This window comes from Mesoplodon bidens (assembly GCF_964165515.1).
Source record: "Mesoplodon bidens genome assembly, chromosome: 2".
Taxonomy (NCBI): domain Eukaryota; kingdom Metazoa; phylum Chordata; class Mammalia; order Artiodactyla; family Ziphiidae; genus Mesoplodon; species Mesoplodon bidens.
This window is the reverse complement of record NC_138177.1, coordinates 1,280,637-1,297,085: the sequence shown is the minus strand read 5'-3', so window position 1 is coordinate 1,297,085 and position 16,449 is coordinate 1,280,637. Positions and strand designations below refer to the sequence as shown.

Below are 16,449 nucleotides of genomic sequence, written 5' to 3'. Positions count from 1 at the left end.
TATGTTACCCAGGAGCTGGGATGGCGTGGCGTCACCTCCAACAGCCCCGTGTAGTTGGCCCCCGAGGTCCCACGAGTGGGGGACAACGGAGCCCTGGCCACCCTGCCGCCCCTGCCCGGCATCCGTGCTCCTTCCTGCCGAGCCTTCCTTCCCTCCTCTCCTCTGGCTCCCATCCCGGGCACACTGGCCACGCCTTCTGCACAGTCTGCCTCCAGCCACCCCCTGACTGCCAGTGACCCTGACCATCCACTATCCTAGGGACCTGACGGACAACCAGCTGACCACACTGCCCCTGGCCGGGCTTGGGGGCCTGGTGCATCTGAAGCTCAAAGGGAACTGGGCTCTGTCCCAGGCCTTCCCCAAGGACAGCTTCCCCAAACTGAGGTGAGGCTTCCCGTCCCCACACCTACAGAAGTCTGCCTCAGGGCAGTGGCCAGGCCGGGAGGGACAGGAGAAAGCCCAGGGCCTCACCCCGAGAAAAGCCTGGAGGCCCAGGGTCTGGCCAAGCCTGAGTGGGGAGGGCCGCTTTCTCCTCATCCCCGTGGAGCGTTGGGGGACCTCTCCCAATCCCAGCCCTGGGGGACCCCGGCGAGGACAGAGGTAAGATGGGGGAAAGGCCCCCTGCCTACCTGGGCAGCTTCCGGGCCTGGAATCAGGGCCAAGCCCAGGGTGCTGATGAGTAGAAAACAGCTGCTCAGCCCTTGCTGGGGCCGAGGACCCCAGGCCTCCTTCAGCCCGTGTGGCCCACGCTCTGCTGCAAAGCAGTGGGGGTCCGGCCTCACCCGCAGGGCACCGACCCAGCTCTGACGTGCCCAGAGGCACGGGGCGCAGGCCTCATGGAGGACAAGGGTGAGGAGGGGCCAGGAGAACCCTGTCTCCTCGCGAGGGGAAGAGGAGGGCCGCCCGGAGGGGCAGAGCTCCCAGGCTGCGTGGCCTAGCTGCTCCCCGTCGGAGCCTGGCTCAGGCCTCTAGATGAGGGAGGACGAGGCTGGACGGCACTCAGAGCCCTGGGGGGCAGCGGGCAGGCGGCGGCCCTGAGGAAGAAGCCTGGGAGGCCGTGGGCGGGAGGCCTCCAGCAGGGCGCTCGGGGGCTGGAGGGCAGCTGTGGTCTGCCGGGCCTCTGACCGTGGCTAAGGTGGCCGTCTCCCCCACTCCCCAGGACCCTGGAGGTGCCCTACGCCTACCAGTGCTGCTCCTACGGCGTCTGCCCTGGCTTCTTCAAGGCCTTGGGCCGACGGGCGCCCCAGGGCCCTCACCCTGACGACCGGGACGCTCCCAAAAGGCCCCTGGGCCTCCCTGCCGGCCCAGCCGAGAGCCGCTGTGAGTGACCCTGGGGGGCCGTGGGGGTGCCGGGAGGGAGGAGGCGCAGGACCCCGAGGGGAGCCGGCAGGGGCTGCCGGGGGCCCAGGGAGGGGCTGCCCCTGATCACGCCTGTCCCGCAGGCCCGGGGACACAAGGGTGGCGCTGACCTTGACAACAGGCAGGCCTCCCGCCTGCCAAGCCCTCTGTGGCCCCCAGGGCGCTCCCCAGGCCGTGGCTCACGGGACAGCCCTGTCCTGGTGGGCCTCGTGGGCCGCAGCTCCTCCACGGTGCCCCCCGCCCCGCCACGTGAGCCCTGCAGCGGGCGTCCTCAGAGCACACAGCGTTTTCCAATCAGCCCGAGCCAGGCGGGGTCAGGCTAAATCAATTAGATTAAACCTGCTTCTGGAAAAGGGTCCTCTCACGCTGTGTCTCAGAGCCAAAAGGAGCAGCTGGGGGCCACTGCTGCCCCCGCCGTCTGCCCCACCGTCTCACCAGGGACTTCAGAGGCCCCGGTGCCCGGGGGCCTCTGGGGAGGCCAGAGCGGAACACCTCCGGGCTGGGGTCTCTGATGAAGGGCAGAGAGAAGGTCTTCGTGGCCCGCCCCCTGTCGCAGAGCACGAGCAGAATTAGGAGGGAGGGGAAAGGCCCCGACTCTGGGGTTTCCCTTCAGTCTCTAACTCCGTCTTCACAATGTGTCAGTGCAGAAGCTAAACAGAAAGATCAGATCTAAACACGTAAGAACATTCACGCCAGTGTAGACGGACCCAGGTTCTAACTCCACCAGACCATTCACGGGTTGGGTCACCATGGACAAGGCCTTGCGGAGCCTCCGTTTCTTATCCGTAAACTGGGAGCGGCGTTCGCGCCCCACAGGCCATCGGGAGCACTGAAGATCCCGCAGACGGAAGCGTGTGCCCTCCGTCCACGGTGGCTACTCAGGGAGGGGCCTCTGGCCAGACACGCAGGAGTGTAGCTGGGAGCCCAGGAGGTCACCGTGGGCCGGCGGAGGGGACGGGAGCCCTCCCGGGAGAGCGTGAGCGCGGCAGGGGCAGCAGCTTCCCCGGGGCGGCCTGGATGTCTGCCGTCCACTCCGCAGGGATGGAAGGAGTGGAAACCTTCCTTCCTGAAAGTGAAACTCCACCAGGCCAGAGTCTGGGAGAACCACAGGGCGTCGGGATGGTGGGCGGCCATTGCCATAACGGCACCAGGGCCGCGGCTACAGCCATATCCCACTTCCCCCTCGGTGAAGAACGGTCCTTAGCACGTTGGCTGTGACCTTACAGCCTCAGACGGAGTCCACAGGCCTCAGCTCTTGTATCTCATCCGTGCATTTTGATTTCCAAGCACTGCTGAGCTCCGTTCTACAGAGCAGGAAAGGTGGCGAGGGATGGAATGCTAGGCTGTGGCACAGCCCGGCCCCCTGCCCACCCAACAGCGCCCAGGCCACGGGCAGCTCCACAGGGCCTCCCTGCCTCCAGGGAAAGCTCCCAACTGAACTGTTTACCCTTTAAGTGGGAGGAAGGCTCCACACAGGAAGCAGACATGTGAGCTGAAGGCGGGGACAAGTGTGACAAACGGTCGCCTGCCTGGGCCTGGCCTGTACAAGGTGGAGAGCCCACTGGCCCGGCTCCCTAACCTTCCAGGAGAGGCAGTTTCGCCCGCCTACCCCAACCCAACTGCAGAAACTTTCCAGGAACTCCCTGGCGGTCCCGTGGTTAGGACTCGGCACTCTCACTGCCAGGGGCCCGGGGTTCAATCCCTGGTAGGGAAACTAAGATCCCACAAGCCTCGAGGGGGATCTTCCAGTGATGAATTATCGCTGCAAAAGAGAGTTTCGTCTTTATAAACTGTAAACTGGTTTAGTTATCATTTATCATTTCAATATTCTTAAAGAATTTATGGCCCCTGAGATGTACACCCCTCTGGAGATTGCAGGCCCTGGTTTAAGAAACAGCACAAGAGCGAATAAGGAAAATAATGCCATTTGATTTAAACACGTTTTGGAGTTTCTTTAACAAGGGATTTGCCTTTCTAATCCTGTTTTCTCAGACTAACAGAATCGCAGAGCCTAGACTTAGAATTGGAAGGATGGTTAAAGATGATCTAGTCTGTCTGCTAATGCAGTAGAGAAGCGCCCTTCTCACACTGGGGACTTCCTGCTCCAGTCTCTCCAGTCTCTCCATCTCTCCAGTTACGCACACCGCGTGCATCTGTAAAGCTCCCCCAACCGCCTCCCCGTCCCCCGACCTTGTTTCTGAGGCCCAGCGAGGCTTGGTCTGAGTTCCGCTCTGTCGCTCACTGGCTGTGAGACCCAAGGCAAGGTCTTCGCTTTCCTCACCTGTCCGATGATGCCCGGGGCTGCCTGCTTCCTGCAGCTGTGGGGAGGATCAGTGAGCTGGTGAGGATGAGGACTCTGCCGGCGTGGGGCCTGGAGGATGAGAGCTGGGGGAGCCCCAGCTCTGGCGCCAGGTGACCTCGTGGGTGCAGCGTACGTGCCCACGGCTCCTCGAGAGCAGGGCCGCGTCTCGTCCACCCCACATGCCCCCGGCCTGTGCCCAACGCCCAGCAACAGGGTCCTACGCTCAGCACACGGGACCTCTCTGTTGGACACTCTGATGCTGGGAACTTCTTTGTGTAGGAAGACCCAGAACTTCTCCCTCTGGATCACGATTTGCCTCCTTCTGTGACCCGTCTGTTGATGCTGGTTCTGCCATCTGGGACCGTCACCACGTCGGGGTGTAATGATGCCTGCAGGCCAGCAGCTGTTTGAGGACGGCGTTCCTCCCCTCACCCTGCCTTTCCCGAGTCCAGCACCCCCAGCGGCTCGGCTGTCGTCACCGTCCCTGGTCCACCTCCTCCGAGCACATCCCGCTTGCTGCTCTGTCCTTTGCGGTGTGCAGGGCTCCCAGCTGGACACGGGGTCACAGTGGTGGGCCGGCCCGTGTGGAGGGCCCCCACCAGCAGGGCAGCCTCCCCTGGCTCTGTGCGGCTGCCTGGGAGGACATGGGGGCACTCGGTGTCTGAGTTACAGGAAGAGCAGGTCTTAGGCGTAAAGGGCCACAGGCGGATGATAGGGAGCTGACCAGAGGTTTGCCCCCGAGGGTAGACACACCTGTGCAGGGCCACTGGGAGGCCCCGTGCCCAGCAGACGAGTCGGGACAACATCTCAGAGGGGTGGGGTTTGGGAGAAAGGTGGGGTTTGACCCACACCAAGACCAGGGTCTGAGCCAGTTTCTGGTCTCCCTTAAGATGATGTGGACCCAGACGAGCTCCAGCTGGAGATGGAGGACCCCAGGCCACACCCCACTGTCCAGTGCAGCCCTGTTCCAGGTGAGAGGGGTGCCTCGGGGTGGGGAGGGCAGGGACTGGGGAAGGAGCATTATGGAAAGTGGGGTCCAGCTGCTCGCCTTTTGAACGCCAATACTCGAGAGACAAGGTCGGTGGAAAGGAAAGTTTGCTTTACTTTGGAGGCTGGCAACCTGGGGGTGGGGGTGGACTCATGTCCAAAGGCCGACTCCCCCCACCAAAAACCAGTGGGCAAGAGCTTTTACGGGGGAGTTTCAGGGATGTATAGGCAGCGGGAGGGGGCTACATGCAGAGACAGCACAGTCAGCTCTGACGGTCATCTTGAAATTGGTCATTGGTGGTCTGATCAGCGTCATCCTGATTGTTTTTAAGTACAGTTAGGCTTCAGTTCCAGGGTCGGTTTGTTCCCATTTCTTGAGGCCGGTTCTCAGAATTGTGACAGCTTATGTCATGGCTACAATCTGTTCATCATGTAGTTAACTTCTTCCAGCTGGCGGGGGCGGGTTTCAGTATCTATAAAACAGCTCAAAGGACATGGCTCAGAATATTATCTACAGCCCTCGAGGAGGAACTGGAGGTCCTGGACTTTGCTCAGTGACTATTATTATTTCGTCCTGTTTGACTGTTTCCTTTGCTTCTGCATTTTCTCGCTTCTCTGATTAAACTTATTCTTTGGTTAAAACCGACAAGAGGCAGGCGGAGGACATGGGGGTGGGGAGGACACGGCGTCCTGCTCCGTTTCAGGAGCCCCAAGTCTTCTCTGAGTTCAGCCTCTTGTGGTCGTTCCTGGGGAAGGGGCTGTCGTCCCCCTTTGGTGGCTGCTTGCGGGGAGCGGGAGAGGGGGAGGGGAGGGGAGTCAAAGCGACCTTTACGAGTCGCCAGAGGTGATACAGCCAGGAGGAACTTTCTCTCAGTGAAGGGACCCCACTGCTCAGGGTCGGGGTGCGGGGCTGGCTCGTCTGAGACCCGGAGAGTTCGAGCAGGGGCAGCACCCTGCAAGGCCCCCTTCTGCATCCCTCCCCACTCCATCCCAGGAGGGGTGCCGTCTCTCGTAGGTAAACCTCTCCAGGGCGTAAAACACCGGGTGTCCCGGGGGGCTCCTTCCAGCACTGTCCGCTCCTTAACGGCTGAGGAAGCCTCCTTCAGTCTCCCCTAAATCCATCTTGCTGTCAAGAAACAAAGAAAATTCCCCTTTGGTCCAGCCCAGCCTCTGTGTTTAGCGCGAAGCCCCAGGCCGCCCCGGAGGCAGCAGCGGCCACGGGAGCCGGGCTGGGAACCGTCGGACGAGTGGAAGGCAGTGGACAGCGTCCCTCTCACCGGCTCTCCAGCCCCGCCCAGGCCCCGCAGCACACGCGCCCCGCGCTTCGCGGCTTTAGCGCGCCCTCTAGTGCCCGCAGCGGCAAGCGCACCAGCGCACCCGCGCACCTGGAGGGGCAGGTGTGTGTTCACGAGGCCTCTGAAAACCGGTGATGAGCAGCGATGACGTAAAAGGGGAAGCTCCAAAAGACAAAATCCAACTTGCACTCACTTTTACAATAGCACATACAAATGGCCAAATAAATTCTGGTGCGCCCATATTGACTGCACAGACACCTAAAACGTGTTTTTCAGTCATGTAACAATATGGGAAAGTGTGCAGGATGAAACTTTAACTTAAAAAAGAGAATAAGAAACTATGGGACTTCCCTGGTGGTGCAGTGGTTAAGAATCCACCTGCCAATGCAGGCGACAAGGGTTCAGTCCCTCGTCCAGGAAGATCCCACGTGCCATGGAGCAACTAAGCCCGTGCGCTGCAACTACTGAGCCTGCGCTCTAGAGCCCACGAGCCACAGCTACTGAAGCCCGCGCACCTAGAGCCCGTGCTCCGCAACAAGAGAAGCCTCCGCAATGAGAAGCTTGTGCACCACAACGAAGACCCAACGCAGCCAAATAAATAAATTTTTAAAAAGAGAGAGAATGAGAAACTATGTACAGTAAAGTCCCAATTTAGTTTAAAAAATCTATATGTATATATGTATTTCTTAAAACTGATAGAAAACACAGCAAAATGATGAGTTTCTCTGAGGAGCAGGATCATAAGCAGGTTTAATCTTTCCATGTTACATTTTCCAGTTTTTCTACAATTGACATCTACTATTTGGTAATCAGGAAAAAAAATGTTTAAAAAATAGCTGTCACAAATCCTCTCAAATCTCCAAGCCACCTATCAGCACATTGAAGAACAGGAGTCCAAGGTCAAAATGGGTGAAGAAACAAAGGTGTCCAAAGTTACAAGGTGGTTTGAGGACAGGGCCTGGGGAGAGAGATGGACAATGCCAGGCTGTCCCCCATCCAGTGCAGAACCAGACGGGAAAACCCCAGGAGCCACCTGCCCTCTGATGTTATGACCCAGTCGTGAGCATTAGATGTGGCTGAGGAACCAGGGAGAGCCCACCTGGCCAGGCTCCTCACGGCAGGGTCCTGGGTGCCGCTCTGTGGGTTGGGCCCAGCCTGTCCCTAGGGCTACTGCCCTGGCCGCTCCTCCAGGCCAGCCTGTCCCTTCCTCGCTTCTGGACGCTGCTCCATGGGGAGGGCCGCTCTGCCTGATGTTTCCCCAAGGCTGGTCCGTGCTGCCTTAGTCTGTACCGTGTGTGCGTTTCTCGCATGTCTGTGCCTCCGTGTCCTGGGCTGGTGTCCACCCCCTGCAGCTCGTGGAAGAAGCCCTCCTTCTGTGTCCTCCGCTCCTCCCCCAGACCCACCAGGAGTCCTGAGACTCCCGGTGGCCTGCAGGGCTGCCCTGCAGATGGGTGAGGCTGTGTCAGCCCCGGGGCCCCAGGCTGGAGTCTGGTCCTCTCTCCCACAGGCCCCTTCAAGCCCTGCGAGCACCTCTTCGAGAGCTGGGGCATCCGCCTGGCCGTGTGGGCCGTCGTGCTGCTCTCCGTGCTCTGCAACGGGCTGGTGCTGCTGAGCCTGTCCGCAGCCGGGCCCGGCCCCCTGCCCCCGGTCAAGTTTGTGGTGGGGGCCATCGCAGGGGCCAACACCCTGACCGGCCTCTCCTGTGGCCTTCTCGCCTCGGTGGACGCGCTGACCTTCGGCCGGTTCGCGGAGTATGGCGCCCGCTGGGAGTCGGGCCCGGGCTGCCGGGCCGCGGGCTTCCTGTCCGTGCTGGGCTCCGAGGCCTCCGTGCTGCTGCTGACCCTGGCCGCCGTGCACTGCAGCGTGGCCGTGACCTGCGTGCGGGCCCGTGGGAAGGCGCCGGCCCCGGGCAGCTTGCGCGCGGGGGCCCTGGGCTGCCTGGTGCTGGCGGGGCTGGCGGCCGCCCTGCCGCTGGCCTCCGTGGGTGAGTACGGGGCCTCCCCGCTCTGCCTGCCGTACGCCCCGCCCGAAGGCCGGCCGGCCGCCCTGGGCTTCGCCGCGGCGCTGGTGATGCTGAACGCCTCCTGCTTCCTGGTGGTGGCCGCAGCCTACATCAGGCTCTCCCGCGACCTGCCCGAGGCCGAGCTGGCGGCTGTGTGGGACTGCACCGCCGTGCGCCACGTGGCCCGTCTCACCTTCGCTGACGGGCTCCTCTACTGCCCCGTGGCCTTCCTGAGCCTGGCGTCCGCGCTGGGCCTCGCCCCTGTCACCCCCGAGGCCGTCAAGTCCGTGCTGCTTCTGGTGCTGCCCCTGCCCGCCTGCCTCAACCCCCTGCTCTACCTGCTCTTCAGCCCCCACTTCCGGGAGGACCTGCGGCGGCTGCGGCCCTGCCCAGGGGTCCCGGGGCCCCTCGCCCTGGCAGCCGCCGGTCAGCTGGAGCCGAGCTCCTGTGACTCCACCCAGGCCCTGGTGGCCTTCTCGGACGTGGAGCTCATCCTGGAGGCCTCCGAGGCGGGCCGGGCCCCCGGGCTGGAGACCTACGGCTTCACCTCCGTGACCCTCGCTCCCTGCCAGCAGCCCGGGGGCTCCCGGCCGGAGGGCAGCCACTTGGTGGAACCAGAGGGAACTCGCTTTGGGAACTGGCCACCGGTCGTGGACGGCGGACAGCCGCCGGGGGCCGAGGGGGCCGTGCCAGCAGAGGGGTGCCGGGCAGGGGCCGGGGCCTTCCAGGCGTCTGGCTCTGCCTTGGCCTCACACTTGTGAATGTCCTCTCCGTTCCCCTACGCCCCTCCCCGCCCGCCCCCTCTGTGAAGGACGCTGCTTGTAAAATAAACCCCACCAGCTGGCCCCGCCCCCGGCCCCCCCTCTCCCAGGCCACCACTGTGTGGCCTTGGCCTGGTTTCCCCTCGGCCCTGCTCTGGGCTCTTCCCTGTCGTGTCTGAGGCTGAGGACCAGAGGTCTGGACGTTTGTCCGCTTACGGGAAATGAGGGGCGCAGAGGACAGTGACGGGGGTGGGGCCCGAGCGGCCCAGGATCAGGTGCGATGGGCAGGGGACTGCACAGAGGCCACGGAGGGGCCGCCAGGGCATCTCCCCTCGCTCCGGGACTGGATGCACGTGTGCTCTGTGCCCCACTGGTCCCGGATATGCCGCCCAAAAGACTGCTGTGAAAATAAGTTTCTGAAAACAAGACATTGTGCCCCTTTCTTAGAGATTCAGGGTGCACGTCAGTGTGGTAAAGAGGCAGGAGAATCCCACAGCAGTGAGATCTGTTGAACTTGCTTTAAGCCAGTTCCCCAGACTATGGAACAATGGGTTTTGGTTTGCCGGTTGGGTTTTCGTGGAATATCCACTAGCGTCTCACAGACCAGCCTTCGTCTCTCCCAGGGGCCCCCTTCTGCACCACCTGGTGACATCACAAGAGGCCACCAGTCCTGAAAGCCCGGTCCTGGGAGCTGGACCCTGTCAACCAGATGTGACCTTCTTGTCTCTCTCGTCCTGCCCTGAAAAGAGTGGGGAGCAGGCTGCTGCCCTGTGTTCCAGCCTCAGACCCCGGCACGGGGCAGGTGGAGGGGCTCCCAGCCACCAGAGAAGCTTCCGCCCTCATACGACGGAGGGTTCCTGGCTCCCGGCTGCCTTCCTATGGTTCCTGTGGTTCTCCGTCTGCCATCTTCTGCCCCAAGCCTGGCCCTCCCTCTGTGCCCCAGGCCCTGCCCTCTAGGGGGCACAGGGAGCCCCCTGGCCAGCGCCTGGGGGGATGTTTGTGTTGCGTGTTGGGCTGCAGGAAGCGTCACCCAGGCCTGGGACTCCTGGGCGCCCCAGATTGGCTGGGACCTTCTGCCTTTCCCGTTGTGGCCTCCCTCCCTTGCTTTTTACCAGGGCACCCCCTCCCTGCCCCCAAATACAGGATAAGGTGTGAGAGCCGGGGCTCGGAAGAGGGTGAGGCCTGTCCAGGGCACCCCGACGTCTGCCACGTCGGGATGGGAGTCGGAATCCGGGACCCAGCAGGACCCAGCGCTCCCCGAGTGCTGTCGTGGTCCTGAGCCAGCCCCCTAGGGCTTCCGCTCCTAGGACGACCTGGGAAGGTCCTTCTATTGATAGTTACATGGCCTGCAGCCCAGTGTCTCCTTGTCTCCCTGCCCTCCCCCCGAAGTGGAAATTCTCACGGGAGTCGCCAAAGCCACCAGGTGGGGTTGAGGGATGAGGTGGGGACCACGGTGGAACCTGCACGTTTTCAATCTCATTCTAAGTCAGAGGCCAGGCTCTGAAGCCAGACGTGCTGCCCTGGTGCCACAGGAGAGCCCCAGGGCCCAGGCACGGGGCCAGCCCCGGCAGGTGCTCGCCGGTGGTGGGGGATTCATTTGTCAGCTGGTGATGTGAGAACCCCGGTCCCTCCACCTCCCGGGTTGATCAGGATCCTCTCGTGGAAGGAGGTCGCTCTACTTTGGTGCTGAGAAGCAGTGACTCTTACGAGAGAAAGGAGTTCTCCGAGATGCCCCAGGGACGGACAGCAAAAGGGGGTGTGATTTCAGGAGCCTTGACTTCTGGGAGGTCGTCCAGGCCCCTCCCTGTGTGGCCACCGTCCCCCCGGAGTTGGAGCTGTTGCTGGGTGGGCCGGGGGAGGACGGCCGTGCGTTGGAGCCCAGGAGTCGTGGGACCCGTACCTGCATTGGCCTCTCCCACGAGGAGGGCTGGGGCTTCAGGGCTGCAAGCTCGAGGGCAGCCCCACCGCTGTCTGTGTTCTATTCCCAACCAGCTGGGCATTGTCCAGGGCTCCACCTTTTGGTTGGAGGAGAGGTGTTTGCCAGGAACTTTTTATTATTCAAAAGCCTCGTAGATGTTGTACATTCACCCAACACGAGAGGCGAAGTAAAGTTTCTTCGTGTTCGCCTGGCTTTCCTGCAAGTCGGTGTGTCAATCCTTGGTTCTCTCCGCAGTGATCAGTAGATTATGAAGATAGGTATGTCATCGATTAAACTCAACACCAAAAGCCAAATAATTCAATGCATGTAGATGCCTTTGTTTTGGGTTGATGACATATTCCAAGATGGTGCCCACGGGGAAGAGTCCGTCCCAGGGGCCGCGGTGGTGGAGATGCTGGTTCCCGCCGCCCTGGCCTCTGACGGTCCTGCCGTGGAGCACTCACAGTGCCCACCCCTCTCCCCGGACCGCCTGCAGCAGAGGGTCCTGCGCAGCTCTGTCCACACCGTGAGGAAACCCCTGCTCAGGGCTGGGTGCGAGGCCGCGGTTACGGAGCCTCAGGCGGGCCTTCCCTTTGCCGTGCCCCCTCCACCTCGAGCTTCGAACCTCCTTCCCAGCTTTCCCCGTCCAGGGCTGGGGAGTGGGGAGAACTGACGACGGTTCCCCGCAGGCCCGAGTAGGTGAGGACGGCGCCGGCCGTGGGACCCCTGACCCATTCTGGCCTCTGTGCTGGTGCACCCCGCCCGGGTGGGCCCCGGGCTCGCCGAGCTGTGAATATCGATCGGATCCTTCTGATAAAGAAGCACCCGTGAAGCCTCCGGGTCCCCCGGCCCCTCTCCTCTTCTCTCTGGTGCGTCTATGGGCACGGGGCAGGGGCTGCTCTGTGAGAGGAGGGTGCCCTGTCCCCTGGGCTCTGGGGCGTCGGGGCATAGCCGAGGGGGTATCGGCATCACCCCGCCCACCCAGATTTAAGTGCCCTTGTGCGCCTGGCACTGGGTTAGAGAGGACGCCCGAGCCATGGGGTTTCTCTCCTCAGACTCTGAGCACCCTTGACCCTTCCTGACCCTGCGAACCCCACATACTCCGCTTGCTTTCCTGTCCTTGGCTGGCCGTCTCGGACTTCTTTCTGCCCTGGGAATCTTCTCCCCCAGCCTCTCTTCAGACTCGGATGGTGTCCCTAAGACCATCTGGTGGGCCCCTTCTCAGGGTGGGGGAAACGGATTGGGTTCCAGGAAAAGCTGCGACCCTTGGATAAGCTGCCCCGGCCGGTGCCGACTCCCTCCTGGGAGAACGGCGGTGCGCTCCGGGGACCCAGGCCCACTCTCCTTCAGGTTGGAGCTCCGACCCCCATCCTTCCGGCCCATCCGCAGGGGAGGCCACTCAGCTGCCCTCCGTACACTGTTCCGGTTGGGAGGAAGGGTGTTTCTTAAAAGGACATAGCGTAGAGCAGGAAGGGAGGCAGAATCTCAGCAAATGGAAGACCAGAAAGATCAGCGGGGCTGGGCTGACGGGTCTGAAGCCCGAGGGCTGGGCTGGGGTGAGGCCGCGCTGAGATGGGGGAGTGTGAGCTCTCCGGCCGCCCTGCCCCGTCTGCAACCTCCTCCGCGCCCCCTCGGTTCCTTAGTTTTGGATAAGCATCAATAATACACTGACGTGGGGCTTCCCTGGTGGCGCAGTGGTTGAGAGTCCGCCTGCCGGTGCAGGGGACACGGGTTCGTGCCCCGGTCTGGGAGGATCCCACATGCCGTGGAGCGGCTGGGCCCGTGAGCCATGGCCGCTGAGCCTGCGCGTCTGGAGCCTGTGCTCCGCAGTGGGAGAGGCCACAACAGTGAGAGGCCCGCGTACCAAAAAAATAATAATAATAATAATACCCTGACGTGGTTCGAAGAGCACGTGTCTTTTCAACCGTCCCCCCGCGCCCGCACCTGCCACCGTCCCTGACCCTCACTGGTTACCACCACTGCTGTTTTCTTCTGCATCCTTCCAGAGTTTTCTCCTGCACAAACAACAAGCATGTATATGCTTATGCATCGTAGCACAGCGTACCACACTTCTCCTTCTGCTTGTTCACCTACTAATACAGCCCATATCAGTGGAGAGACACTCTCATTTTAAAGAGTCCCAGCCGACCTCCTGTTATGTAGATGGAGCATACACTTCATTCATCCCCTTCATGGGCGTTTGAGTTGCTGGATCTTTTGCTCTTACACACGACACTGCAGCCACTGGCTGTGTGTCCTTCACTGCACTTGTCATGCACCCGTGAGGTACCTTCCCAGAAGTGGAACTGCGGGGTCAAGGGCCACTTACAAGTCACGACATCTTCTCTTTACCTCATAGCTCCTTTTGACGAATGTTCTGTGTTTATTCATAAACTCTGCTTCCAGGGGCCTCCCTGTGAGCCCTGCTCTCCCTCGAGGCCCCACTGTGCATCCCTCGCTTCAGCTCCTGGGCTGGTGGCCTTGTTTTCTCTTGGGGTTTCCGAGGCAACGTCCTGAGAGGTTGAGAGAGAATCCGACTAGCCGGATATCCTTCTCTCCACCAGGCCAAATCATAGGTCAAAGGTCAACGGATGGGTTGACCACTCAGGCCAGGCCCCTACCCTGGTCCCCTAAAGGGCAGTGTGTGGACTGGTGTGTCTGTGGGGTCCTGCTAGAGTTTAATCCCAGCTAAACCACCTACTAGTTGACTGAATTTTGTCAGGTTAATAATCTTCCCCATGTAGAAAATGGGAATAATAATCTCAAACTCAAACACTGTTAAAGTAATTTTAAAATAATTTATAAAAAGTGCCGGGACATCCCTGGCAGTCCAGTGATTAGGACAGTGAGCTTCCGCTGCAGGGAGCCAGGTTCGATCCCTGGCCGGGGAACTAAGATCCCACATGCCGCTGGGCACGGCCAAAAGATTTTTTTAAAAAAAGGTGCCCAGTAAAGTATCTCATATATAAAAGAATAAACAAAAGAAACGAGTACGTGTAAGCAGACCCTACTCTCAAGGGGCCGTCTGGCAGGGGGATGGGAGCTAAGCCATCCCGTCCCTGAAAAGGGCCACCCTGACACTCAGCCTCGGGTCTGTTGTCACAGCCTCGTCAGAAGGCGGCAGAGCCGCAGACGCCACCACGGTGGCTGAGGTTCCGCCCTGTGGCTTCTTTCTCCGTGGGGTGGGCCTGTGCTCTGGCCCAGTGGCCGCTTTCCTCCTTCTGGGAACATCGATTCCACTTCAGCAACTGCCCCCACCGCCCCCTAATGCATGCGGCTTGCGGGGGGACTCGGCTCTGGGTCCAGTGGTGGCCGTGACCCCGGCTTCTCGGCTTATTCTCTTTCTGCCACTGCGATGGGTCTGAGGATGGGCTTCCATCTCCGGGGCTCCCAGTGACCTGGGGAAAGCATGACTGGACCCCTCGGTTTGTGAAGCGATGACTCCTTTGCTCGGGTGCGAGTGTGAGATCTGTCGCTTGGCTAGAGAAGACCCCTCTCTCCACACCCGCTGCCCAAAGCCTGGAGTAAGCCCACTCACCTCTTAGCAACCCCTGGGGGAAGAGGGCAGCCGTGAATGGGGCTTGGACGGGCAAGGAGGGTGGGCGGGGTGGGCTGTCAGCTGGGGAGAGTGGTGCTGGGAGGGGGTCCACAGGGCAGGGGTGGGGGGTGGAGGAGGGGGAGGGCGGAGAGTCAGGAGACCAGCCTCTTGGCTTCTTCCCTGAACCTGACCCCTGCAGGCTCTCCCCTGGGAGCTCACAGGTGGCTTCAGAATCACAGAACCGTCAGGCATCAGCACAGGGACACGCCTTAGGGAGCATCCTCGCCCGCTCCTCACCGGGTGGGGGAGGGACCGCCCCACAGCTGCCCAGGGCCGAGGGGCAGATGCACAAAAGCCAGAGCAGTGTCTGTGCAGTCGGCACATGGGGTCGTGGAGTTGGTCCAGCCCGCCGTCCTGAGGTTTTACTTGACTTCTCTGTCTCATTATCAGTAACATGGAAATGACACTGGTACCTAAGCTCTGAAGGTTATTGAAAAGATTAAAGGGGATTTTTCATGTAAAGAGCTTAGCTTAGTTCCTGGCACCTAGTAAGTACTTGAGAGACGTTAGGTGTTATTAATCCAAAACGCGACGAGAAACTGGGGCTCTGAGCTGTCTTCCGGCTCAGCCTCGAGCACACTTGACAAGGAAGAGGAAGGGTCCCCGGAGGAGCCGCTCCCAAGAAGAAGGCTGGCAGCCTGGGCTTGGAGCGCGGCAGGAAGGCTGTGGGTTCGCAGGGGTCCATGGGTGACGGTGCCGGGGACCCTGGGCCATGAGAGAGAAGCGTCCCCTGGCACGGGCCAAGGTGGTTGGTGAGCTGTCAGCAGGGGGAAGCTGGGGGTTCCCCAGAGAGGACGTGTCCAGGGGGTCTCTCAAACATACCTCCGGGTCTGGAGAGAACCCCGAGACTAAAGCTCACCCCCAGGGCAGCTGCCTCTGATGGGGGGTCTGGGGGAAAGCGGCTCAGCAGGCCTTTCTCCAAAGCCGAGCTGCAAGGTCCTGCTTAAAGGGAGGCAGCGGGCTTCCCTGGTGGCTCAGTGGTTGAGAGTCCGCCTGCCGATGCAGGGGACACGGGTTCGTGCCCCGGTCTGGGAAGATCCCACGTGCCGCGGAGCGGCTGGGCCCGTGAGCCATGGCCGCTGAGCCTGCGCGTCCGGAGCCTGTGCTCTGCAACGGGAGAGGCCACAGCAGTGAGAGGCCCGCGTACCGCGAGAGAAAAAAAAAAAGGGAGGTAGCAATGGGTGGGAGGACGGAGGTCCGGCCCAGTGGGAGGTGGGGTCGGGGGAGAGGCAAGCCCACGAGGGGGAGAAACCAAGGGGACCTGTCACCTGATGGAGGCTGAGAGCTGGGGCGGATGGGCGCTCGGGGGGCCCCGGCAGGAGCCATGCTGACTGGACAGAAGGAGAAAGTGCAGGCGTAGCTTCTGGGCACGGAGACCTGCGCCCACCACCCCGCCTCTCACAGCCGCCCGGGCTCCCTGTGTGGGATCCAAGCCTCCCAGCGGCCAGTCAGCCCGGGGGCAGGTTCTGGAGCCACAGCGCACCGCCCCCAGCCCTGTCCTTCCCTCCCCCAGGCTGCCCCAACCTAAACAGGGCAACCTCGGGGAGCTGCTTGCTGATGGAAAAATAACTTGGCTGGGAAAGGAGCTTTATTTGTCTGTGCCGAATTCCCGCCGCAGCCGAAGGGTAAAGAGCTAGTCTCCAGCCTCAGCGCGCACGGTGGGTGGTAAAATCTGTTCTTACTTAGATTTTGGGGAGCCGCAGGGGCAGCAGGAGAGGATGCTTGGAATCTGCAGTGTCTCTGGGATCAGTCACGACGTCATCTCCTCTCCGACTCGGGGGAACGGTGCAGCTTGCTTGTCCTGGCAAGCAGCGCTTTGGGGCCTTATGTGGCTGGACCGTCGTCCCCGCCTGCAGCCCCTGCTCAGCTCGCGGGGTCGGCCCTGTGCTCGGCGCTCTGGGTGCAGCAGCCCGGTCAGCCCCCACAACTGTCCCCCCCTTCTTTGGGCAAACGCAAAGCGTGGAGAGGTTGAGCAGGGCTCTGGGGGCGCACGGTTGGCGAGCAGCACCGCCTGGGCTGGCCAGGGTCTCCTGGACCCATGTTCATGCTTCTGATGCTTTTCCATCCTTCCCTGGGCTGCGGGCGGGGCTAGGCCTCCTCATCTCCCTCTTCTCTCACTTCTGTTCTCTGCCCAAGTCCCCTGTACTTGTTAACCCAGAGATGGAGGGATGGCTTCTAATAGCTCCTGGCTTTGGTATTTCTTGCAATTAGTGCAAAGGCCCTTGTG

General features: G+C 61.4%; 1 protein-coding gene across 2 annotated transcripts in view; it reads left to right on the top strand.

Annotated features, from left to right (window-relative positions):
- The window catches only part of LGR6 (leucine rich repeat containing G protein-coupled receptor 6), a 97,309-nt gene extending 88,428 nt beyond the window's left edge, over positions 1-8,881 (top strand). For both annotated transcript variants that reach the window (XM_081218745.1, XM_081218746.1), the window contains 4 exons: positions 259-384; positions 1,160-1,320; positions 4,552-4,632; positions 7,451-8,881. In XM_081218745.1, the coding sequence (XP_081074871.1) occupies positions 259-384; positions 1,160-1,320; positions 4,552-4,632; positions 7,451-8,706 (1,624 nt within the window). In that variant the 3' untranslated portion in view covers positions 8,707-8,881. The remainder of the gene's footprint in view (positions 1-258; positions 385-1,159; positions 1,321-4,551; positions 4,633-7,450) is intronic.
- Positions 8,882-16,449: the final 7,568 nt, after the last annotated feature.